Source organism: Gallus gallus, chromosome 1 (assembly GCF_016699485.2).
Source record: "Gallus gallus isolate bGalGal1 chromosome 1, bGalGal1.mat.broiler.GRCg7b, whole genome shotgun sequence".
NCBI classification, from domain to species: Eukaryota; Metazoa; Chordata; class Aves; order Galliformes; family Phasianidae; genus Gallus; species Gallus gallus.
The window spans coordinates 172,690,711-172,718,268 of record NC_052532.1 but is presented as its reverse complement, the minus strand read 5'-3'; the positions used below and the strand labels follow the sequence as shown (position 1 = coordinate 172,718,268).

The window sequence follows — 27,558 nt, the reverse complement described above, 5'->3', positions numbered from 1 at the left end:
TCATTGAATGGCAAAGCCTTTGGTCCTTTCCAAAGATTCTTCACTCCTCAGATCAGTTACCAAAGAGCAATGGAGCAAGAACTGTATTATCTCTGGTAAGGCTACATGCCACCAGTGCCACAAAAGCTCCAAAATCTTAATGCAAACTACATCTTTCAACCTGACCTAAATTCTAGAAACTCTAGGCATAAATGGGAAGATGAGTAAGTTGTGCACTTAATTACCATAAAGTAGAATGTAAATAAATAAAAGTACAGTATTTCTGTTAGGTTTTAGTATTTTGTTTTCTCACTGCTTGAGCATATATTTCTTCAAATCATCTGTAACAGATTTTTGGACTATCTGTACATCAATAGCTCATAATGAAATCTTTTTTTTTTTTTTTAAATACCAGTGCACCATTAGATTGCAGGAACATCTAAATAAACGCTGTTGTACCACTGTTATTGGACAAGGCATGACTATATAGTTTGAAAGATATAAGTACACAAATTACAGACTTCTACTTAATTTGTTTCTTGCAACAGAAATTACTTAAAATTGAAAACAGGCTCACAAAGAACTGCTAACAAAGCAGCCTGACTCACAGACAAACATAAAATAAATATCATAGAATTCTTGAAACACTTTTAAGAAAACTTATGGAAAAATATTTACTTCAGATAGCGTGACAGAAATTGTTTTATCAGTTTAGTAAGTAAAGTAACCCTTAATTCTGTTTGTCTCTTGGACACTACCACTAAAGAACAGGCACTGTACTAACAGAAGAAAATCATTGTACAGTTAATGCCTGTAAAATGAGTATACTAAAGTTCATTGATAATATAGACAAAGGTATTTATAAGAAGAAAACTGAAAGTACTGGTGTAATTAAGGAGCTATACCTATTTTATTTTGGCTTACAAATGTGACTTGAGAAAGTCTGAAGCTTCCTATGGCTGGATCTTCATTTCCAACATTCAAGGTCCCTTCACTCTTGAAGTGGATTCAGGAAGGCAAGCCAGAGTGGCATACCTGTGTTACAAAGTGACATGGGACTTGCTCATGGCAGCCAGTGGGGACAGCGCAAGTAAGCAAGTGCACACGTGAGAGCATCTTGTTCCTCTTCCTAGCAGTTAAATAATTAAATTTTAACAGATGACACTTAAGGTTTAGTGTCTAAATGTTTTTGTTTTCTTTTTAATAGATGGTGGACATAGGTACCACAAACAAATCCAGGAAGCAGGGAGATGATTAGGAGTGCTTTTCCTGCCCAGGTATGCATCCTTGCTTACAAGCCTGCAGACATATGTACCTTCTCAGTTCTCATCTCTTCACTTTCATGCCTCCTGCATTCCAGTATGCAAAACATGAGAGCACTTGTTTTGGAGGCGAAAAATATGGCCTAGTGCCAGTGAGAAGTAGACTATTTTAGCCAAGTAGGAAGTCATTCATTTTGGTACCTAGTATAGCTCAATCAGTGCATGGGGTTTTAGGCTAATTATAGATCTGCACATGGCAAGAATATCAGGTACCTTGGAGCCCTGTCAAAAATGTTGGATATTCAGAACTATCTTTGCTGCGTACCTACAGTACTCACCAGGAAACTACTGGCATGTTTACTCCGCATTTCTTGCAGGTTTTCCACTCATCTTGTTCTTAAGCAAACATCATCCAATCCACTTAAAATAGCGTGTTATATCACAGGGGATAAAAAAAGGGTACAGATTCTTTTCACACCATTTTCTCCATCTTCACTATGAAAAGTCCAACTCACCAACCCAATCACACACTGATCTAAATAATGCTATTATTCTAAATTACATCTGGGTAACTGGTTTGAATTTGGTTTTGGCTAGTAGGAACATGTAAGTAGTGTAGATTGCTTGTAATAGGTAGGGAAAAAGACATGAAATTCTCAAAATGTTGTCGAAAAATGGAGAGGTGTTATAATAACCACATTTTTGTTCCATTTAAGCATGTTATGTAAGTGTCCGCTGCAGTTTGGTTTTAAAGAAAATTAAACATGCAGACACCAATCTCTCTTGCACCAAATAAACTTACTTAATGTACCTCAAGGAGTTCAGAATACTGCCTCAAATCTGCCTGTAATAAGAGTATTGCAAGTTATTAGGCAGCAATTTCTAAACAATAAAATCATGAAGTGATGTGGTCTGAAGGAATAAAACCACCTGGTATTCTAACAGCTATTTAAAACAGCCACATTATTAGCGTACCCTTAAGAAAACAAAAGGCATGCCTACAGTTTTGAAAGTTTTAATCAAATTTTCATACATAAAAAATTTCTCAGCTGTGAAACAAGACAAATATCAAATCAGCTGTTGCCTACAGTGTCTACGAATGGACAAGAGAAAAAAAAGCAAAACTAGAGATTCAGTTAAATGCAGAACTTCTCAGCATTGTATGTTACAGACTAAATGCTTCTTGCTTCTGCTCAGAACAATTAAGCACAGCACTCTTTAAAGCAAACTGCTTTTAGACACCGACACTAAAAGTGCATTCACACCTGCACACATCTGCTTCACACATTGACATGTGCTGTGACAGGGACAACAAAGCCTGCCTGCCATCGCTGGGCACGCACAGCTGCCAGCCCACCCACACTCCAGTTCGCTCTACCTCCGTGATGGCACCTCTGCCTTCAGCTACAGTGGACTCAACGCAAGGCTGCTCTACCTATCATCAGAAAAGCCAGAAATTAGCTTCCAAAGTTCAGAAACACCAACAACTTCAGGACTGGCTCTAATTCAAACATCCCTAGGCAGCTTTTCCCTCTAATATTAATGGGTTCTCCTTGAATGCTAGCTGGTTCAGGCAATTACATTTTGTATTGATTATTTAGATAAAAGTAAAGTAAACAGGTTTAATGGTGCTGGCAATGAGCTAGCAGCGGGATAGCTGGAAAACGGAGCTTTACTAAGGACATCTGCTAACACTGTAACACTTACTTAGGTGTGTGAAGTCCCAGTGTTGTCTTTCTCTTCTGAGAAATTTTAAGTATTTGCAGACTGAAAATGCAATAGGGCTGGAAACAGGCCATGAAAGCATTTTTTATTTTGTATATCACAGCATATTTCAGAAGTTGTTCAGAGGAATGCTCCAAAATATATAGGTGAGGACATCAACTTCATGAACAAACTATCTGAAAGCACAAAGAGTCTATTTTTCTTGAGTATGAGAAGTGAGATTAGTAAAGAAATGACAGACAATCTGTATTAATATCAATTTATTTTGCTTCAAAGGAGGGTACACAGTGTTCAGATTCTGTTATTGAGTATCTTAACAGCACATCATTTTTTTGTGTCTTCAGCACTAACAGTTCTTACTGCACAACACAATATATTGTGCAGCTGACATAAGGTCTATACTCTCCTCTGGGACTGCAATTTTCCATTCTCCAAATACTCTCCTTTGACAGGTGCTTTCCTCAAATGACATAATTCATTCTGTTTCCCCAAATACAGAGGCCAAAATATTGCAATAGCAGAACTGTCATTACTTAACTATATCATCCCTTCGGTTCATTTTGCTTCTTAATCTCTCACCACGGCTAAAAACTTTTATCAAATTTTATTTCTTTTGCAAGATCAAAATCAGCACAATTTGGGCAAGAGTTACCACATGTACATTTTCAAGCATAGATTTTGGTACAGATTTCTTTGCTGACTCATTATTTTCTGCCATTTGTAGCTGGATCCTTAACAACAGATTTTACAGTCTGGACAGACACGAATGAACCTAAGACAGTCTCTTATTTAGAAAAATTACAAATCTCCTGTATAGGCAGGTCCTCAGTCCCTGAAAGGACCATGAACTTCACTGATTAATCCTCTTGATTTTTTACAGTATCCTCTCTTAAAATAATCTTTTAAAAAGGCCTTAGATGCTGGATGGTTCCATTTTCTCCTCTATTCAACATAAATTAAATCGATACATGATCACAATATCTAATGCTCCAGGACAGCTCTTCTGTACATCTTTTTTATTAACAGCATTAATCTAGAAAGACACGGTGGTTCATAGGTTCACTGTACAAATCTATTAAGTTTTGACAAATGGATTGACAGAATCACAGAACTGTAGGGGTTGGAAGGGACCTCCAGAGATTATTGAGTCCAACCCCTCTGCAAAGCAGGCTCCCTACAGCAGGCTGCACAGGTAGGCGTCCAGGCAGGTCTTGAATATCTCCAGAGGAGAATCCACAGCCGCTGTGGGCAGCCTGTTCCAGTGCTACGTTGCCCTCACTGTGAAGTTCTTACACACATTTGTGCAGAACTTCCTGTGCTCCAGTTTATGGCCATTTCCCCTTGTCTTATCACCATACACCACTGAAAAGAGGTTGGCCATGTCTCTGACTCCCATGCTTAAGATATTTATAAACATTAATGAGATGCCCTCTCAGTCTTCTTTTCTCAAGGCTGAACAGACCCAGGTCACTCAGCCTTTCCTCATAGGGCAGAATAAATGTTCCTAGTTAGTATTAGCAGGATTTGTCTCTAATCTGCATCTAGGAAATCTGAAGCATCTCAGAACACATCAGTATTTCTCCCTCTGGTAAAAACTGCAGAGCTGTCTGTATCCAGTCTCAGCTGTGATCTCAAAAGACTCCCATGAGAAGAACTGTCTCTTCCAATGAGATTTAAAAAAAAAATAAATCCAGTTCTATTTGTGTAGGTTTGTCCTTATTATTAAATGCTCATGGATCATTTCAGGTGACTTATTTTATTCCAGAGTTAGGCTCCTTAGGCTGTATTTCCCCGGTCCATCTTTTTTTTTTAAGCAGAAAAATATATATGCTGCCTTCCAGCCCTGCAATAACAGCAACTACCACTAAAAAATTACTCTATTACAGTTTCTCATGTCACCTATTCTTTAGGCTGTGTTGTTAAAACAGAAAGAGCATCCTAAGTCATAGAAATATTTTTTAATAAAGCTTCAGTGCTCTCCTGCAGGAATTTTTCTTCCTTAACACTGCGCTTTTATCAGCAGCAGCCTTGCTCTGTAAGCTGCCTTCTCCTTTTCGCATGACAACCTTAACAGTTCTAAGCAGCTGTGAAAAATTTCTCGTTCCTATTTCAAAGTAACAGAAAAAAAAAAAAGCAATTCCAATTTTTGTCTTGTAACCACCCTCCACTTAGTAATAATTAGTCATCTTTGGCAAACTTTTCTTGACCCAGGTCCTTCAGTTAAGAGAAAGAGCTCTCAGGTTAGCTCCCCTCAAGCTTCAGTACACTCTAAGTCCCTAGAGGACAGTCTTCCAAAAGAGAAAAACAAGTGTAACAATGCCTTCAGAACAAAACTTCAAAAAGCTGTGACTGAAGAATAAAGGAATTCAAATCGCAGCTCCATGACCTACCACCTACGGGTGTTCAGTTCCATGGCAACATGAGACTTCCTAATGATTACTCAGCCTTATCTTACTTCATGCATAACATTAGCATACAATCCTGCCGCAGCGAGCTGTGCTACGAATAAAGCTTATTCAAAGGTGACTGTTCACAGAAGCAACCTGAACTGTCAAGGTAGCACTTGGAGTTTTTTAAATGGGAAATTTCCGTAGGTTGCATTTTGAAAATAGCAGCACGGAGGCAGTATTCCAGTATATCTTGTAAATGATCCTTTTGGCAGCACAGACCAACACCACCATTATATAGAGGCCTTCTACTAGATGAGTTAAACTCTTAACGCTTGAATAGACTGATGTTCTTATATCCAGAACCTTGTTACATATGTATGTGTATATAACTATGAACACCTACCACTGAGGTACTGTTTCCAATTTTACCACTTTGAAATGTTATCCAGGTTGTTTTTGATTCTCTTTCAGCTGCTATACTGGGGTTTGAAAAGATTTTTTTAGAAAAATCCTCTACTAAATATTAAGGATGAATATATTTTCCTTAGATGTCTTCTGAAGGCTTGTGCTTTCTAAAGGCTAATGAACTACGGATTTTAAATCATCTCTTTCCAAAAGGTTTTGCCAGTACAAAAGGAATTGTGGACACTCCTGGCTGTATAAAAAAATGAAGACATGACAGCACTCCAGGCATAGGGCCTGGATCTAGTATGAGAAATAGAAAATTACAGTTGCCAAATTTTAATAACTCAGACCAACTTCATCAACAATGAGTACAGTCTAATCTCAATATAAAATCCCTCTGGCACAATCAATACTATCCAATAAACAGGCATCTCTCCAGGGCACATTCTAGTACAGTTTAGTGGATGGCACATTTTGGTCAGGTTCTCAGACTAAATAACAAAGAACTGATAGTGCAGGAACTGCTTGTCACGAAGATATCTCATATGAACTCTGAATAACTGGAGAAAATGGGACTATGCTGCTTATAAAAAGGATCTCCTGGAACAGGACTACAGGGCACGTCTTTTCAGAAACAGATCAAATTTTAATAGCTTCTTGCACTGGAAAGGACCCACAAGCAGTGAAAAATACAAACGTACCTGCTAAGATAACTAGTACTTTATATTCCATTACACCAAAACAAGATGAGGAGAAGTACATAGCTAAACACATAGAAAAGGTATTCCTAAACAATGCTGAAATTAAACTCCTTTATGCTTGTCACTAATGTTAACAGCCTTGGGGGAGGGTGGTACTACATACAGCCATCTTCTGTTGGTTCCACATCTATTAGAACTGGAAAAGCAAAAGGTAAAACATCTCTCCTAAACAGCACTTTCAAAAGAAGCTGGCATATATCCTGGTTTCAGCAGGAATAGAGTTAATTTTCTTTTGAATATCTTGTTTTGGATTTAGGATGAAAATAACGATGATCACACACTGCAGAGCTGCACTAAGAATTAAGTCAAGGATGTTTCAGATCCTCACGCTGCCCTGCCTGAGAGGAGCAGGGGGTGCACAAGAAGCTGGGAAGAGACAACTAGGACAGTTGACACAGTCTGTCCAAAGAGATTCCATACCATACCATATGGCATCATGCTGAGCAATAACACTGGGGGAGTTAGCCAGTGGGGAGGCTGGCTGGACACTGGGCATCATGTGATGAGCAACTGCATTGCACATCATTTGTTTTGTATACTCTTTTATCATTATTCTTATTTTCCTTCCTGTTCTGGCCTATTAAATTGTCTTTATCTCAACCCACGAGTTTCACCTTCTTTCCAATTCTCTCCACCATCGCACTGTGGGGGCAATGAGCAAACAGCTGCATGGTGCTGGGCTACCTGCAGGGTTAAACCACTACAGCATATTTTGAAGCCATCATCTTCTCAAGATACACAGAATGGAGCATTTTACAAACTGTGAACTATGCCCAAGGGCTATTAAAAAAAAAAAAAAAAAGTGACTTCCATGAAAATGGAGATATCATGAAGTCAAATTAAAAGCCCAAATGCCAACAGAATAATATGAAGATCTACCCTGTTATGCCTACTGAATTACTGTGTTACTCTCCCAGCACTGAAAATCTGCTTTATAAAGCTGGAAAGAAAAAAAATTGGTTTGGCACTGTTTGTATTTGGAAATACAGCTGAAATATTTCTATTTTGGGAAACTAGCTTTGAATATGTTGCAAGAAAAATCTCATCTGAACTAATCTGATTAATCTAAATAAGCCCTAGGATGATTAAGTTCAAGAAACTATAACACAAAAAATAAAATGAAAAAGCAATAATATCACAGTATAAAACCTCAATAAAAATAAACACATTCTGTCTACTCTGCTATTATTAACAATATCTATGATGAGTAAAATCCCAAACATATTAAGATAATACCGATCAGATCTAAAAAGTTTTTCTTTTATTTAAAACAGGCTTAAATTTTATATTATAAACTTCCCACTAAAATGTAATTCAATTACAAATCTGTTACTCAGAAAAGCTCGGTATTTTTGGGTCCATTATTTGTAATATTTTAATATCCAAAATAAACATTGTATTTGACAAACAAAGAAATATGCGCACTCCAGTTTCCTAATGCAAATGAAACAGGAATTTCCATCAGCTCTAATTTGCTGATGGTGTCTCATTCATGCTATTTTTAACAGGTACCAGAGAAAGCCAACATTGCAGAAAACATATTGAGGAACATTTGGTTCAGTGAAGGGAGCGAACTAGCCTCAACTGCTGCGAGAGGTAGGCTCTTTCAATGAGCTACTGTTTCAAGCGATCACGATTTTTCCTCATTATACATACAGGCAACTTTTTCATAGCAAAATGCTGAAAGATGACAACTCTGCAAGAACACACGGCTGGTGAGGAGGTAGGGAAAGAAGAAAGAGGGACCATAGCGTAAGCCTGTACTGGAAAGCACTTATGTAATCTTCTTGAAAGCTCAGATATCTTTGTTCCTGTTTATAAATCTGTCAGTGGGGAGCAAAGATACACGGTTTAAATGACCAAACCTTCCCTGCGAGATATGCATAGGCAGAAAGGTGAGAAGCAATGACTCAAATAAGTAGACCTGTAAGACAGAGTAGAGAATATCCAAAGCTTGCAGACAATAGATAAAGAAATGGGCTTGCATAATCAAGAACATGTCTATAAAAAAAAAGTCATATGTTAAAAGAGAAATCTTGTGCAGGGAAAAATAAAACAAAACAGAAAAAGAACAAAGTTCTGTGAATGTATTTTCCATGTGAATAGTTCATCCAACAAAAGCATTATGAAAGATTTTCTTTAGCGGAACCCTACGTGACGCTCACAACTACCTCACAATTATGCTAACAGCTGGTTCTCGGTATGTAACTGCACATAAGCATTTGGTTTTTAAGGGAATGTTGCAACTGCAGGTAAGTTTAACCCAAGAGAAACAAACAAGTCAGGCTCATACTACCATATGGCCATGCATTTCCCACAACCAGATCCGAGCCGCTCACCAGGAAAATGCGTACAGGAGATGTGTATTCTAGTGTGGTTCCCCTGGCTAACAAGTCTATTGTGATCACTGCCTGTCTGCACAGTGCCTGGCATTTCTTCACAACCAACTCAGGAACATCAGACACTCTCTACTGAGTTAGGGTTGTGATCAACGGTTCTCTGTCAGGGTGGAGGCCGGTCACAAGTGGTGGCCCTCAGGGGTTGGTCTTGAGACCGGTGCTCTTCAACATCTTCATCAATGACACAGACGATGGCATTGAGTGCACCCTCAGCAAGTTTGCAGACGACACCAAGCTGAGCAGCGCAGTCAATACACTGGAAGGAAGGAAAGCCATCCAGAGGGACCTGGACAGGCTGGAGAAGTGGGCCCATTTGAACCTAATGAGGTTCAACAAGGCCAAGTGCAGGGTGCTACACTTCATAGAATCATAGAATCACAAAGGTTGGAAAAGACCAATAGGATCATCCAGTCCAACCATTAACTTGGGTCAGGGCAATCCCAGGTATTTATACAAACTGGGGGAAGATCTCCTTGAGAGCAGCCCTGCGGAGGACTTGGGGGTCCTGGTAGATGAGAAGCTGGACATAAGCCAGCAGTGTGTGCCTGCAGCCCAGAAGGCCAACTGTGTTCTGGGCTGCATTAAAAAAGGGGTGGCCAGCAGGGAGAGAGAGGTGATTGTGCCCCTCTACTCAGCTCTTGTGAGGCCCCATCTGGAGTACTGCATTCAGGCCTGGGGCCCCCAGTACAGGACGGACGTAGAGCTCTTGGAGCGGGTCCAGAGGAGGGCCACTAAGATGATCAGAGGGCTGGAGCACCTCTCCTATGAGGAAAGGTTGAGGGAACTGGGCTTGTTTAGCTTGGAGAAGAGAAGGCTCTGGGGAGACCTCATTGTGGCCTCCCAGTATTTGAAGGGAGTGTATAAACAGGAGGGGGAACAGCTGTTTATGGGGGTGGCTAGTGATAGGACAAGGGGGAACAGTTTTAAATTGAGACAGGGAGGTTTAGTTTAGATATTAGGAGGAAGTTTTTCACCCAGAGGGTGGTGACGCACTGGAACAGGTTGCCCAAAGAGGTTGTGGATGCCCCATCCCTGGAGGCATTCAAGGCCAGGCTGGATGTAGCTCTGGGCAGCCTGGTCTGCTGGTTGGTGACCCTACACATAGCAGGGGGCTTGAAACTTGATGATCATTGTGGTCCCTTTCAATTCAATTCAATTCTGTGATTCTATGAGTTCGACATAGGTAGCTGTGATCTCAGTGACAGCAGAGTTCTATCAGTTTTGTTAAAATTTCACAACTGTCAGCCTGCTGGACTAAAGGGATGCCCTGCCAACGTCCTTACAGTGAGAAGGGAGAGGAGATGAGGACAAGCAGGGGCAAAGAAAGTGAGAAGGAGCTCAGGGTACTGTGCAGGTGGCTAAGATGTGATGATAGTGGGGGGATGACACTGGGGATCTTGAAGTAGGAGAATAAAGGAGGCACTGGATGCAGATCCACAGGAAAGCAAGATGCTTTCACTCTGCCTGCTATGAACAATTAGTGTAAATGGAATATATAACCAGAGGACTAGTCCCTTCCTGCCTTTGTTTCTGCCTCATACACAGAATATGTCTCTAAGGCCCAGCAGTTGATGACATTTGAAAATATCACACTGTGCTGGAACACTTTATATTTATGCCTCTGTTGAAAGCAAAGTTGTATCTCAAAGTCCCTAGAACCCACCATTATTTTCCATTTGCCAAAGCATGAGTTTTTGATGAGGGCAGAGTAAGTCAGCCAGCATACTCTCCTCTCCTAAGTCCAGCCAAAAGCTGCTTAACACATCAGTCTTTGTCCTATAAATCCTACAACCAATTTCCCCTTTCTCCCCCTTTTAGGAAGGACAGAGTAATGAAGGTTACAGAAACCTGACAGTTATTAACAGGGATAAACATGATACTCTTGACCCTAACCGCAGTTACTGAATGAGATGCGTGTGCATGCCTCCCAGCACACACACGTGTGCGGACATCACAGGACTCAGATTTTCCTGGCAAGCTGTCTGCTGCTGGCAAGACGATGCAGTAAAAACTGCTGGCACCGATATGCTGAGCTGAGGACGAACACAGGCCAGCAAAGTCAAAGTGAAATTAGGTTTCAAAGATTCCAGTCTTAATTTTCCCCTAGAAAAGAGTCATTTTCGTCATTGTTTCCATAGCCATAACATGTGCTCTTGACAAGTGATCTGATGCTGTTTCTACACCCAGTCATTTTATGTTGGTTATGTTCTGCTTGGAGGCAGATACTGGCTTTGGTCAGTCCAGATTGAAGCTTTTTTGCATGATGCATCTCCAGTGTGATGAATTCTGTCACACTTAGGAAATAAATTGCAATCTTGAGTTGTGCAAAGCACACAGCCAATATTAGCTGAACGTAAAAATAAAGCATTTTTTGAAATTTAATTTTGATATTGCCAAAAACTGTTGCATTTTACAGTGCTATGAAAGAAATCTCTGTCTAAACCAAGATGTTTTCATTTAGGGGCAATCTCTTGAGTTACTTACACTGCCAGATCCTACTTAGGTGCCTAAATAATAGCTGACTGCAAATATTTTCTTGAGTATGGTTCTTAAATCCTAATCTCTGCCAGCATGAAGCTGAGGGCTATAGAAAAGCATCCTCTGACTTCTTTTCTTCTTAGAAAGCTGAACCACCACCAGTTAAAGAAAACCTAAGATTTCTGGGAAAGTTTCCAGAGCTGCAAGCTAACAATGCCTGAAGCAGTCACTGCCACATTCTACACCACGGAATTTTTTCCCTTACAGGCTGACTGATGTAATGGTGTGCTTCATTAATAAAATTTTTCTCTGCTTACATTTCCCACAAAACTTTCCTATGAAAAGAAAATCATCACTGGTGTTTGACAAAAAAGGAATATTTACTTCTTAATGGTGTGGTCATTCTCATGCATTTTCATGTCCCATCTGTACTTCTCTTTGTGGAAGCGTGTGCGACCATCCTATCTATAAATTAGGTCAGAAGCAGAGATGACTGCTAGGAATTATGACAGAGGTGGTGTCTATTGATTCTGTACTTCATGTGATAAGCAGTGTGTTTAATATGAAAACCATCTGTACATCAAGAAAGAGAGGAGAAACTGTAATATATAGTGCTGCTTATTTTGCTCTTTGACGGATCTCTGATTAACTTACTTTTCTTAACTGTTTGCCAAAGGGATATGCAATGCCTCTTCCTAAGAAAAAACATAAAACAGAGAAGAGAGATGATATAAAGAAGGAGCACGCTCCCTCTTTCAAGGACAAGCTTGAGTCTGCAGTCAAACCAATGAAAGGCTGAACTAATTGCTCAACTTAAAGAAGAAAGAATTGATGGTGCTTATAACAGTCCACAGACATTTCCTAAGAAAAAAGCGATCATCTGTTACCCATGTTCACAGCAGATAAGAGAAGCAGCACTGGGCTTCTTTTAGAGCATGGGAATCTCTGCTAAGATAGCTGAAAGAAAAAATCTAGGAGAGATCAATACTGGAACAGAAATTCTGTGGAGGTTACAGAATCCCCATTATCAGAAGCTTTTAAGGGGCACACTTGACAAGTATCTGTCAGAAAAGAAACAGGTAATGTGAGTTCCACACTAGACAGGATGACTGATTCACTTCTAGACTAGTTTTTCTGAATTTCTGATTCTATCACTTCTAGTAGGTGCTGGAAGCAGGATATAGAAAGATGCCTAAGAATGGTGCAGCCTAATGAGTTCGTAGTTGTTTTCCTTCCTGATGGAGTAGAATTCATCCCATTCTAAAAGCTGGTTCAAGAACTTTTAAGAAATACAGTGCAGATAATAAGAATCATACCAAGCATGCAGATACCATTTACAAAAGCAAACCAGACATTTCTGAAGCATAATTCACTCAAACTGTTTTAAACCTTTACCTTCAACCCAATCAAACATTTACCACCTACTGTGCCAATAGGTCTACATGTTTTTTACCAAGCAAGGAACCTATTGGGACGGGCTCAGTGGCTTCTCTCAGTGTAAGTTACTTAGTTTTAACTAAGATTAAGTGTAGGCAGATTTTCCAATCTCAAAAAACTTTGCCACTATTATCAGGAGCTCTGAACCTAAACTATAGAAATAGGGCATTCTTCCTGCATAATAGTGATTCCCTCTGTCCCAAGAGCCCAGAACACCTTGATTATTTATTTATTTTCTGTCCCTTTCTTTATCACTTTCAAATTTTGCTTTTCTTTACTCCTTAATCTGCAACACCACAATTGTTACTGTCATCACTCAGCTGAAACTAGTAAACTCTGGAGGGATGCAGATACGGAAACTAGAGCTTTTCAGAGAAGCAGAGAGGTTTTCCCTGTTCTACACAGTCAGACAGCGTTCAATAATAATTTTGATGTTCTCAGGTTAGCTGTGAGGAACATAAAGACATGCACTGTGATCACACAATCTTCATTTGCCAAATAAAACAAGTTAGGAACTCGGTTGCTTTTTTATTCTGTCCCCAAATCTTGCTCCTATCTCAGGGAAGACTGAATGTATACATACTAGTGTAACCTAAACAAATTGTCTTGATTCCAAAATTTCCCAAAAACATAGAGCAATGATGATGCACATTTTGCAAAGAGATTAGAAACAGTCTGGGGTCTCACTTTCTTCTCTTTCTTAGCTCCAGTGGTCAAACAGATGTTCACTAGAAAAGCAAACACCAGAACACGCTGCTTATTTTCAGTCAATACTTTCAGCTATTTTTTTTTCTTTCAACTCAGCATAATACCGCTTTAAGCAGAAATTTTCCAGAGAAAGATACTGCTTACTGAAAGAGACAATGATATGTCAAACAAACAAAGACTAAGCAGAGTCAGGATATGACTGTACGTTGACACTATACGTCCAAAAAAAGAACAAGTTACTTGATTTAGACAAATCTGTTATCAGTACTTCTTGAGTCAGCTCTGGAAAAAGCTGCCACAGGATGCAGTGAGGAGACACTGGGCAGTCACAAGTGCCATCTTTTAGGTAAGAGACACAACTGAATCCAGACTATGTAGCCTGCTACATAGCTCTCCACTCCTATAAGGCAAAGACGGCAGTGCTGGCCACATTCCCACCTAGAAATCTCCCCTGACGCACAAGTATGTCCCCCTTACATTTCTAATTCCTGTCCTAAAGACAGCTGATGTTATCCTTTCATGTGTACTTTTTCATTTGTACATCTTACATGAGAGGAAACGACAGCAATTTCATTATTTTAAAGAGCAAACCTGGTGCACTATTTGTTTAGTCTTTCTTTATTGTAAAGTTCTCGAGGCCTCCAAAAGTTCCTAGAGAAATACGAGATGTGTGTTTGCTTCTGCCTCTGACTGATAAAAAATGTCCTTCCCTTGTTCAGTAGCAAAGATACCTGTTTTTTCAGGCACTGTATGCTCAAACATGAGGTGTGCACAAGCCAGCTTCTTTTGCTCCTACACAAGCTAATGGAACATCTGTCTGGATACAGCCAAACCATGTAGCCTTCCACCTCCAGGCAGGATGGCTATGAAGCAGCTACTGTTGTAACGATTTTTTTTCTGATTCTTCAAGTCAACTTTTCTTTGAAGCCTTTGATACTTTGAAAAAAGATGAGAGAATTTGGTAACAGTGCATTACAGACATATTCAAGCCTGAGAAAGAACAGGCAAATTAAAACATTTACTGGGTCTTGTTCTATATAAACAATAAACTCAAGTTAAATGGCAGCTGTTTGTTTTCAAATGCATAAGGCTTAGATTTTCTTTTCTTACTATTATCATTCATAACTTACAAATAGTGTTTATAACAAAGTTAGCTGCAAATAATGTGTATTTTACTTAAAGGATTATGTGTATCAAATAAATCATTCTTACAGCCAGTCTCTGTGTTTTCTCAAACATAGAATTCCCAGAATTTTCTCAGATGACGAGATGAGAATTTTCTCAGATTCATCTACATTTGCTAATTACATTTATCTTTCATACACTACCTGTGAAGCATTACCTAAATCTCAATTATTAGAATTGTGAGGTTGAGCAACTGTAATAAAGCACAGTAAATACAAAAACAAAAACAGTGAGAAGCACTTCGTGAAACAGGAGTTAGTACAGGAATTAGTATTTCCTTTATGTTGCACGAGCAGCTTTGGTAGCTTTAAAGTTGCTTTCAGTTACCTCTTATTTTCAGTATTTGGAATTCAAAGAAAAGAATATTTATTATCTTTCTGAAATCAGAATGGGTGATTCAATTTTGGCTTAGTTAGCACGATATGAAAAGCTCTCCTTTACTCTGGTTGTAAGCGTTTTTAAGATACATCTTCTTACCACTTTCATCCAGCAAGAAATCATCCTGGTAACGGAACTTTTCCGGTCCACATGCAATAAAAATGTCATCATCGCCAAAGAAATCCTGAAGGCACATCACCTGTAAGCAAAAAGGAAAGGAAGGCATTGTATGAAACATCTCATCATCAGAGTTGTAAAAACAATAAATCCCTCCTTGTCTCCATCTGCATGAAAACTCTTCACTTTTAAGGGAATCAGCAGGGCTTCATCTCCAGATAAATTTCAAAGCTGTGCTCTGACCATCTGTTACAAGTGAGAAACACTTTTATGGACATGCAGGAAGAGAGAGATAAGACAAAAAGCCCTAACGTCACATTTATTACATGATGCATCAATGGGGTATGAGGTAAATGCCTTCTGATTACGCATAAGGTCCCATTCAGTTGTTAGTGGATAATCAATTTGCTTTTGTGACCACATTTCAACTCGTTGACAGCCATGAATATAGGTAACAGTTTTAGATGCAATATGTAATTATTTCTGCAAAATCTCACTGACAAGGAATGAAACTCATACGGGTGAACAGAGTCTCCATCAAACATTCTTCATCTCTGTCAGCAGTCAATGTGATTTTTCTTCATGGGCGCCAATCTGAGCAATCAGGTGAGCTGGAACTGAGTAAAAGGATCATCTCTTTCTGCTCCCAAATGTGAATAATCAGGATTAGGTTGGTGCAGGATTAGGTTGGTACAGTTTTATGTTCATGCAGGAGATTTTGTTTCAATACTTCGCAAGGCACTATTTAAAAGTTGAATATTTCTATTTCTATGACTATTTTTACTGATGTTCTTAAAAGAATAATCAGTAGCTTTCCACCAATCTGACAATGGACTTACTGATACAGTTTTGAAATATTTAAGAAATAAATCAGATATCTGACTACTTTTAAAAATCCAAATATGCTTTGTAAACAGTATTGCAAACTGTTCCTCTTTCACATTTACAAGAAAATTTTAAAAGGTTATGTTTGCTTACTTGGATGTGTTGTTATAACGTTTTGCAATTAGATCGTACACTAATGTTTGAACAGATAAATTTCACAGTTTCATGTCAAGAGCATACAGACAGGAAATTAACACATAAAGCATTTACAAAATTGTCAAAATAGCTGAGAACAGTCCAGCTGAAGCAGTTCGCCCCCCTCATTGAAAGCAAAGACAAAGTGTTTGAAGCCTACAAAAACTGAAGTGGAAGAATTAACTAATGAGGCCAGACTTCAGCATGAAAACAAAACACACACCATCACCACTTCCCAACCTGCAGCCACGGGTAATGGAGGGGCTATAAAATTCATATCATGCTTCCCAGACGTATGCCAGAAGGCTCTGGCATCTACAGCAGCTATGAGTCTGAATGCTAGGAAAATCTTAACAAAGAAAAATAGCAATACATGTCGTGACTTGCCAGCAGAGTAAGACTTGTCATTAAAACTACGGTAGAGAAATAGAGAAATAGCAGCTGAAAACTGAGAAAATCAAGAGCAGAACTAGCTGAAATAAAGGCCAGAGGAGAGGGAAAAGTATTCTCAAAATTGCTCTGTCCTTAAGCAACGTACATCATTTTACATGCAGGTCCACCACAGCCCTGTCCCTATCAACATTATCCTATACACACCATATGGTATCTGAACACCAACACCAAATATGTAAATATTTCATGGATCTTTTTCCCACGTTCCTACTCAGTTTCTGTTCTATTAGTGTATCAGCTTCAGCAACCTTTTTATATACTCATTTAGTTCCCATCTTCATTTTTTTTTGTCCACAAGACATATCCTGCCTGTCTTCCCACCCCATACACCCACGAAGTTTCAAACATCTCTTCCCTTTAGTCAAGCTCCTCTGAAATTACCACCTCTCCCACATGCACAGAGCCACTAATTTTCAAAATGACAATAAAAATCCTACAATTTCCTGCTTGCATCCCAAGTTTGACACACTTCTAGGGAGCAATGACTTCTACATTTGTTTTTACATTAAGCAGAGCACTAGAGCTGAACAAACAATAAGTAATCCAAAGCGCAATGCTGAGCTATTTTAGCATGAATTAAAATTAAATTCTTATTTGGAAATTGTACAGATTTAAAAAAACTAAAAGAATACTCTGTTCAGAGGGTTTCACTCAAGTCAAAACAACCCATTAAAATGGATGTACTGAAATCTACACGGGTTAACACTTAAAGCATCTAAGGTTAAATCAGTGCAATTCATATGCAACTAAGAAAATAAAATTAGCTCAGCAGAAAAATAATATGTACTTAAATATACTTGTTTGTTTTATTTAATAATAGAATGGCTTACGTTGGAAGGGACCCTTAAAGGGATCCAGTTCCAACCCCCCCTGCTATAGGCAGGGACACCTCCTGCTAGACCAGATTGCTCACAGCCCCATCCATCCTGGCCTTGAACGCTTCCAGGGAGGGTGCATCCACAACCTCTCTGGGCAACCTGTTTCAGTGTCTCACCACCCTCACAGTAAAGAACTTCTTCCTAATGCCTAGTTTTAATCTACCCTCTTTGAGTTTAAAACTATTTCCCCTTGTCCTGCCACTGTACGCCCTTATAAAATATCCCTCCCCAGCCCCCTTCATGTAACAGTAAGCCACTAAAAGGTCTCACTCTTCTCCAGGCTGAAGAGTCCCAACTCTCTCTGCCTGTCCTCATGAGGGAGGTGCCCCAGCCCTCTGAACATCTTTGTTGCCCTCCTCTGAACCCATTCTAACAACTCCATGTCCTTCATATGTTGGGGTCCCCAGAAATGGATGTAATACTCCAGGTGGGGTCTCACAAGAGCAGAGCAGAGGGGCAGAATCACCTCCCTCAACGTGCCGGTCATGCTTCTCTTGATGCAACCCAGGACACAGTTGGCCTTCTGGTCTGCCAGTGCACATTACCGGCTCATGTTGAATCTTTCATCAACCAACACCGCCAAATACTTCTCCTGAGGGCAGCTGTCAAGCCATTCTCTACCCAGCCTGTATCTGTGCTTGTGACTGCCCCAATCCAGGTGCAAATCCTTGCACTTGACCTTTCTGAACTTCATGAGGTTAGCATGGGCCCACCTCTCCAGCCTGCCTAAGTCCCTCTGGATGGCATCCCTTCCCTCTAGAGAGTCAACTGCACCACTCAGCTCCGTGTCGTCTGCAAACATGCTGAGGGTGCACTCAATCCCTGTCCATGTCACCTACAAAGGCGTTAAGGAACACTGGACCCAGCACCAATCTCTAAGGAACATTAATCATCACCAGTCTCCACCTGGACATTGCGTTGTTGACTGCAACTCTTTGAGTGCAACCATGCAGTCAATTCCTTATCCAGTGAGTGGTTCAGCCACCACACCCATTCTTCTCCAATTTGGCAACTAGGATGTCATGTGGCACACTGTCAAGTTCAGGTAGATGACATAGTTGCTCTTCCTTTATGCACTGACTCTATAATTCCATTATAAAAAGCCACTAAGTTTGTCAAGCATGATTTGTCCTTGGTGAAGCCATGCTGGTTACCACCAGTCACCTCATTTTTATTTTCCATATGCCTTAGTAGGGTCTTCAGGAGGATCTGCTCCATGACCGCGCCAGGCACAGAGGTGAGACTGACTGGCCTGTAGTTCCCCAAATCTTTTCTTCCCTTCTTGAAACGAGAGTTTGCGTTTCCCCTTTTCAGTCAGTGTGAACTACACCAGACTGCCATGATCTATCAAATATGATGAATAGCAGCTTGGCAACTTCTTCCACCAGTTCCCTCAGAACCCATGGATGGATCTTGTTGGGTCCCACAGACTTGTGCACCTTAAGGTTCTTTAGATGGTCTCAAACCTGATCTTCACTTACAGAGGGCAGAACTTCATTTTCCCAGTTCTTACCCTTCCTTTCTGCAACTTGGGCAGTGTGGCTAGAGCCCATGCAAAGAGGTAAAGAAATCACTGAGCATCTCAGCTTTCTCTGTATCCCTCGTGACCAGGTCTCCAGTTTCTTTCCAGAGAGCGTCCACATCTTCCTTAGCATACCTTTTGTAATTGATATACCTGTAGAATTTCTTCCTGTTCTCCTTTATGTGCCGGGCTAGATGTAATTCTATCTGGGTTTTAGCTTTCCTAACCTGATCCCTGGATGCTCGGACAGCTTTTTTGCATTCCTGTCACGTACCCCATTCCTGCTTCCACTCCCTACAGAATTTCTTTTTGTACCAAAATAAGTCCAGGAGCTCCTTGTTGATCCATGGAGGCCTCCTGGCATTCTTGCCTACCTCCCTCTTTCTCAGGATGCACTCAAACTTTACTTTTTAAAGTTTATCATTCTTCTTGGCTCAACAGATCTTATCCACTTGGGAATTATAATTCCCATATATAACTGCCTGCCACCTCATCTGCAGTGTTTTCCATCCATCCGTCACAACAGCCCCAGTCTGCTCTGCTCTCGCAAGTTACACTGCAGGGCTTTTCCAGAAGATGCCAAACAAGTACATAGCATGCACCTTCAGGCTTTTTCACCAGAAATCTGCAAGTACTTTCTATTCACACTCAGCCATCAAAGTAAGCAGCAGGACCTGCTTTTTATTACCTGTTTTCACTTCTGAAAATCACAGCTCCTCAAAAGTTGCAGTTCAGAAGATCAAGGATTTGCATCACCTGTTTTGAACCGTGACAGTGCTCTAGAGGTCAGTGTGCTCTGTTGCACATGATCAGCTTTCATATTAGTCAATGTTTTAAAAAGTATATTACAAAAGCCTCTCCAAACATTTCTGTTGTTTCCAAGTCGTACAGTCATTCTCCTTTCACATAAAGATTATTTTTTTTCTTCCATATTCCAGCAGGATGATTCTCACAGTCGGGAAAACAAAGTGTGCAGGAGCAGTCAGACATACAACTTCAGTAAAATGAAACTGAAAACAAATGTTTTCCTCACACAGCTTGCGCTGTGTAGTGACACTGCAACACCTGTACACAAACAATCTGCTGGCATCTCTCTAGCAGAAAGCACTGTTAACAGTAAAATACCAAAGGACAAGAAGTCTCAGGCACTACAGTTCCTCAAGTGACAAGATAGAAGGCAGCAGCCACAAAGAATACTGTTTACTAAACAGGCACTGGGCAATACACAAGTCATATCAAAAAGACTAGCTGAGCTGTACATACCAGCTGCGAAACAGGAGGAAGGCAGAAGACATTTTAATGACTGCATTTAGCTGAGAAAGTTTTATGGGCTGAAGCCTGGATCCCTCTCTCAAATCATCATCTCTCTTGTCCTAGTAAACAACTTAAAACTTGCAAATTCTATATGCCCTTTGAGGAGGGAAACATGGAAAGAACCCAACGTGATTTTGTAGCTCAGACGTTCAACCTGTTTTCTAAAAGTGTGAAATGAAAGCTACAGATAAATCACTTGAAATTGCTGAATTTTGGATACAGCAAAGAGATATAGAAGAATATAAAGTAGAAGAAAAAATAGAAGAAAATTATTTGCATGTGTCCTCTCAGTCACAGCTATTTAAATACTTTCCTACTGTTCTGAAGTTGACCGTTTATCAAATTTATACCAATTGAAAATTTCTAGTAAAAAAGAATCTGATACTCAAAAGTTCCTCTGCATTCATGAATAGCTCACAGCACGAGCAACAGCATACCACCACCATTAGTAACTCTAATGTTTTTATTATAATTTTCATATGCTGCATTTTGGGAGGGCAAGGGGGGTTTTCTGTGTGTTTGCCTCCTTTTGATAACAACAACTTAACAACTTAATTAGACTCTGAAAACTATTTTGGATGAGCAATGAGAAAATCTCAAGCTGGGGTGCCCTAAGGCAATATAGTTGATGGAGGGTTGGAAAGAAAATTAAGGACAAATAAATGAAGGGAACAACAACAACAAAAAGATGCAGAATGATACAAGAACTCAGTAAGGGCATATAGGAGTTTTCTGGAAAGGAAAGAGATGAACGAAGGATAGCAAAATGAAAACATGAGGCAGAAAAGAAAACAAGTGAACATAAGATGAGATGTGGGCAGCAAGACCAGCTCAGAGGGTGACAGAGAAGGAAGCTCATGTGGAAAGAAACCCCAGTGTGGGGGAACTCAGAGAGGCAGTGGTAAGCGCCCCCGTGTTGGCAGCCAGCTGGGAAGTTCTACAGAGACTTTAATGAACCTTTGTGTACCTGAATCAATCTCATAATCGGTTTGATTTTCATTCCCCTTCCAGTGATGAAGACATTAAAAAAAATTATCCTTGGAAAAACCTCAGTGTTTGAATGACTCATGATTTCAGGACTCTGACTCATTGATTTGGTGCACAGTTTTATCAGTTTTATTACACAGGGTTTGGGGTGATAGTTTTTGTTCCTTTTTCCTGCTACTTCTGGTTCACTCAGACACAATGCTTAAATCTTAAGCAAGACCCTTTACTTTGAAAGAAACTCATCATCATTCTGTTCTACTTTTATGTTTTGTTTTCTGATTTTTTTTTTCAATAATGCAAAGCTCCTGCTTAAGATTTTAAATGTATGTGTTTTCCCCCTATCTTCCTCCTTAACCAATTTATATTTTCCAACTACCACCACCTCTGACATATTTTATTATTTTATTTATTATTCTACCAATTTCCCCACTGTTTGTCAATTGCTTCTTGGGGGAACATCTCAGATTATATCCTGAACTTCACTGTCATCCACTTCTGGCAGTCAGCGTGATGCCCTGTGATAGTTATGGATTTTCCTGAGAGCTTATAAATGCACACAAATTTACTGCACAGGAAAAGATGGAATAGTTTTGTTTAAATTCATAATCCTAACAAAATCACAGGAACAAAAAACCTTCTTTAATATTACGTTTATCTCCTGGACAGTATAGAGTTACTTTTCACAGTATATTTCTGAATGCTTTCTTCAGTCCTGTAATGCATTCTTTACTGTATAGATCTTCTCTTAGCAGACTGTGCTGCAGAAGGACCAGTAAAGTAAGCATCAGTCATTCAAAACGATTCAGTGGTTTCAGAAAAATTGGAAATTTATCCTTCAGCATTGATGTAATAGCTTTTTAGGCCATTACTGCGAAACTACAAGACCAAACATAACAATAAGGCTTTCAGGAGGAAGAAAGAAAAATACTGGCTGTTTCACATACATTTGATATCAATCTTTTTTTTTTTTTTTTTTTTTGCTCCTAATATGTATGTGTTGGAGGCACCTCAGCCTGCTCTATCCTTTGTGGACTGTGTGACTGTAGAAAAAAATCCCATTCCTAAAGTGAAAGTATTAGGCCTCAACAGAAATCCACAGAGCTTTACACTTAACATTTTATCTTAATTTAAAGCAAATCTATTTTCCTTCTGGCTGGCTCAGGCTCTGAGGCTGTTATTCACGCCCTTTTACATTTATCTGCCATTATGCACATGACACTTCGAGAGATCCGGCCATCTACACAGATATAATTTATCATTAGTATAGGTGTACTTCCTATTCTAGCTTCTGATCCAAGTGCTCTCCTCAGGTGGTGGTTTAGCCAACGGCACCAGGAGGTATCTGCCACACGTTTCTGAAGCTGAACAGCACTGAATTCATTCTTTTTCGTTGGAATGAAATCTCCATGGTGACAACTGCATCATCAAGCTGTGAGAGCTTTTCAGTGAAGAAGAGCATTTTATCATGAGATTCTCATTACAAGAGTGCCCTCTGTAAATGAAGAGGAGATGTTACCATAGGGGTTCAAGCTGGCTGAAGTTACACAGCAACGCTGCCTTTACAACTGGCTTTTGAAGCACATATCAGAGAAATGGCTCTTGAAATAGCCCGCTTCACTCCTCCCCACCAGGTGAATACATGACACCGCCATGACCAGCAGTTAGAAACACTTTCATACTCAAACTCAGCATCCTGCTGCTGCCCAGGAGCTGAGGAAAGCAAATAAGCATCCCCAGGCTCAGGGAAGCCTTCCCTCCTGTTCCTGTGTATCAGCACCTGCTCAGGACTAATGAGTCTCCTGTTTATTCCTTTTGTTTACAACAGAAAGGTTGCTCTAAATCATTTAATTCTTGAAAACATACTATCAATTTATTCTACAATTTCTATTTGCATCAGCATATATTTTGCACCATATGCAATTTAGGATTTTTATTCAGATAAGATTTGGCAAATAAATTAATAGGAACAAAGCTATTTATTTTCCTCAGTTAAAATAGGTATTACTGTATTGGTCAGTAAGACCTTCTCATGTGAAGGCCTTCTAAACTATGCTTTAGGCCCTAATCTTAGTATCTTCTGTTTTGCTCTCCTACGTGACACTAAATGATGCAGTGTAAAAGAAAATCTACTTAAATTAAGATTCCAGGTTTTGTAGTTGTGTCATAACCTTCTCCTCGATGAACATATTTAAAAACTCCCAAATTAACTCTCCAAAGTTCAAAGATAGATAACAGAAATGAAAGGAAACTTGGCAGTTCTAATGCACTGCAAATACTTGGGCCTGAAAGATCAGGTGAGACCTGAACAGTTTCTTTATTAGAGGAAAGCAAGCTCATTTGTTATGGAATTTGAGGGTAGTAGGGGATATTTCCAGCTCATGGGCCTATGCAGTGTGGAGAAGCACCTATACTCGAAGTTTCATTACAAGTTTCTCAGTGGAAAACGCTAACAAGGACAGCTCAAACTTTATCTGCCACAGTTGGGAGACAGAATAAGAACAGTGAGAACACGACTCTATCCACACACAAAAATTACTCCTCCTCAAATGTTACTGCACTTTGACATCTGCACCAACGCACAACGGCACTGAGTAGCTAACACCAAGCAAGGAGACACACGCTTACATGGGAAAGAGGAAAATCTCTTATCTTCCCTACACATGAGCTCTTTGAGCACACACTTTCCATTCTATTACACTTGCTACAATCCTCTTTGGCATTACAATGTCATCTTCTTCCCACATTCCTCTTCTTAGTACCCCTTACAGCTGTATGGGAACTGTTGAATCACGGCCTGAACCTCTGATTGCCACCTGAGGCAAGCGCTGAATCAGCCACAGGGGCACAGGTGAACGCAATTTCACCTGAGTGACCGGAAGTCTGGCTCCACCCCTCCTAGACCCCATTTAAGGGCTGACTCCCAAGGAGGAAGGATCTCTATCTGGAGATTACCCCTCTTGGAGTCCTTCTATGAGCCCAGGACATGGGTAAGCTCCTTATTTCACTGTTCCTTTGTAAACGCAATAATCTCTTTGGTCCTATACCTGTTTGCCATACAACAGCTTTATAATCTTTACATGGTTCTTTCAAATCTCTTCATCATTCCACTTAGGATAGCATTTGTAAATGTAACCACTGCCTCTTCCTGAAATACTTTTTCCTCATTCTGAATGTAAGTCCAATTTATCAGAGCCACACCATATTTTGTGGAAATCTCCTTTCTGGTTTAATAGCGTTGTATTTAATTATTCACCACCTTGTGAGGACAGAAATCAATCAATTTCCCTGAAGTCTTTGTGTCTTTCACTCTCTTATTTCTACAGTGGCTTACCGTACTTTGTAAAAGGTGTTATATGGCCTTGGTTACACAGTTCATCAGGGAACTCTACAAATTCTATCTTTTCAACTACAGAACCTACTAAGTCAGTTGCAAAACTCTAACTGCTTCCTAAATCCATAGTCCTAGTGTGTTCCTCTTTCACTTTCCACCCTAAATTTAAAGATGCTATTTTGCCCCCATAACCCAGTATCTAAAACTAGTCTTAAGTACCTCAACACTATTATCAAAACCTTAGCTCAGCATATCTTTTTTCCTTCAATTACCCAGCTCTTGCCTCATACCATTCCAGTTCACAAGAGTAGTTGTTTCAGGGGAGTATTTCACATCTTACAGTTATCAGAAGTGAACAAACACATTTGCTAGCTTTAACCGACTTCCTAACAGTTGAAGATCAATGAAGCACAAGCTTTTGCCCTTGCAAAACTGGAGTATGCTGCAGGTTCAAGCTAACAGAACTTTCAATGGAGTTTCCCCAGTTCCTCTACATTCTGATTTTCTCTAACATCTTAGCCTTAACCACAGAATTTCTCTCTGAGTACAACAGTGTAATTAGTACAGCTGGTGAAAAGTTGACTGAGTTATTTATTACCATTGCTTTCATTAAGGAATCCCCGCATTAAGTTGCAAGGCAGTCATACCAAATCTTTCCAAGTAATTTTTTTGCTAGCTGTGATTTGACTTCTAAAATAGATGTGAAAGGCTGTCGTCTGAAAGACCTAGACAGTTATGCTTATGTTCTCAGAGCTTCTTCTATTTCTTCTTCATCTCTTGGTTGCCAATATAGACTTAATAAATGTCTTGAGTTACCACAGACTAGCTCAACTTTGTTTTTGGGCACTTCCATTCCACATGTAGCTGACAGATGACACTATTTAGTCACAACCCAAGGTTTGTATGCTGCAGAGGCGCTACTGCCTACAAGAGCTTACCTTAGCTAAACTTATGAAGGACAGCAGCACAAAAAAAAACAAACCAAAACAAAAAACACACCAGTACTTACGTATATGGATGCTTATACTCAAGGCTCCATAAATTAATCAATACAAAATAATAAAAAATAAATAGAAAATTAAGCAATTCTGACTGGTTAAGTTTTATTTCTGCTTATTTGTGAGCCTCAGGATTTATTGCTTGGCATTTTCTGCATAAATAGAGTTGCATTCCCAGGCAGGTATATTCTATATTTTAACTGGAAATACTTTGCAGCATTGGCTACTCCTTGAACAGCTGCAAAAAGTCTAGCAAACCAGTGAAAATAACCAACAAGCAGTAACTACAGTGTAAAAATGGACATATAATGCTTCATCCCAGGTCTCAGAGTCAACAAACACAGGCATTTGCACCAAGTTCTGAATTGAGAGCTGCATCCTACTCTTTGGGAGTCCTGCAGGTGGCCTAGCTGTTAGACTAGAAAGCAAAGCAATAGCAGCTTCCCTCTTCAAGATCAAGAAAGTGAGAATGAGGCATTATTAACCTCTTGTTTTGATGGTGTTGGAAACAAGGAAGAATGCTCTCATCCACCAGCAGCTCTACTCAGTGCGTTTTCTGGAAGCAGCAGCTGCTCAGATACCTGTATGTTGTGGCACAAGTCAGAACTAATGCCATGTCTGGGAAAAGCCAACATCATAGGCGTTACCTGAAAAATATTTGTATAATTTGACCCTGGTCATTGAAGGGGAGTTGGATTAAATGACCTTGAAAGGTTCTTTCCAGCTCCAATGCTACTATAATTCTCTGATTGTATTACTCAAAATGTTATTACTATTATATTTTAATGAATATATATTTAACATTTAAATTAAAACCCAATATTTCTTTTTTATTTGTTAGAAGAACAATAAAGCTGGATTAGTAGATAGATTATCCAGGCAAAAAAAAAGCAAAAAGGCATACTTAGGAATAGTTCAAGGTCTGCAGCAATTTCTAAATAATGGTGCTGGGGAATAAACGGAAAGACATATCCTAAGTACTTGGAAGTCCAGCTCGATTAGGAAGCAGGATGTGTCCATCCATGTGTCACAAACACACTCCCAAGCACTCCTCTTCCCTGTCAAATAAGCAATGCATATTTCTACATCACAAGTAAATGGGAGATAACGTCACAATCCCAGAGTCCAGACAATCTTGCTCATAAAAGTCATACATGTGCATCAACTACACGTTTCTCCTAAATAACTGATCACTTGGCTACATCAATCATAGTCTTTTCCAGCAATAAAGGAAACTGAATCCTGCTCATCAGCACAAGGTACCATCCTGTTAACCCCATGACAAATTAATCAACATGTCTGTGATTGAAATTTCAGACAGCCCAATAGAGCTCCAAAAGCAATGGAGAGGGAAAAACTATTTACGCTTATTTCAAATAAATTAGCATCAAACTGTTTTTTCAGTACAAGCATCTAAATTTATCTTAACAACAAAAGGTGGAGTTAATGTGCCAATGGAAAAGTAGTTGAAACTTCAACAGCAAAGGTCATCTATATCTGGGTTGGTTGGTTGGTTTCATTATTTTTGGTTGGTTGTTGGTTGTTTTCATTATTTCTTTTTCCCTGCCGTATTCATACACTTCTCCCTTTCAGCAGCAACACAACACTACCATTTAGTGGTCAGACACACGCAGTGCGGGACATCGCTCTCTGTAAGTCAGGCAGCCCTCATGCATTTTTGCCCAAACACATGGCAACTGTGATTAAATAGTGTACTCCTAATCCTATAACTAGAAAGGTAGCAATATTCTATTCTGTGATTGCTTAAAAAAAACAACAAGCAAACAGAACTGTGTTTGACTCAAGTGCTTGAAAAAGCCTTGTCAGAAGA

The 27,558-nt window shown here is 39.6% G+C and overlaps 1 protein-coding gene across 4 annotated transcripts in view; it reads right to left on the bottom strand.

Annotated features, from left to right (window-relative positions):
• The window catches only part of DCLK1 (doublecortin like kinase 1), a 234,311-nt gene that overhangs the window by 99,458 nt on the left and 107,295 nt on the right, over window positions 1–27,558 (bottom strand). For all 4 annotated transcript variants that reach the window (NM_001257257.2, XM_015277804.4, XM_015277820.4 and 1 more), the window contains exon 4: window positions 15,207–15,306. In NM_001257257.2, coding sequence (NP_001244186.1) covers window positions 15,207–15,306 — 100 coding nt within the window. The remainder of the gene's footprint in view (window positions 1–15,206; window positions 15,307–27,558) is intronic.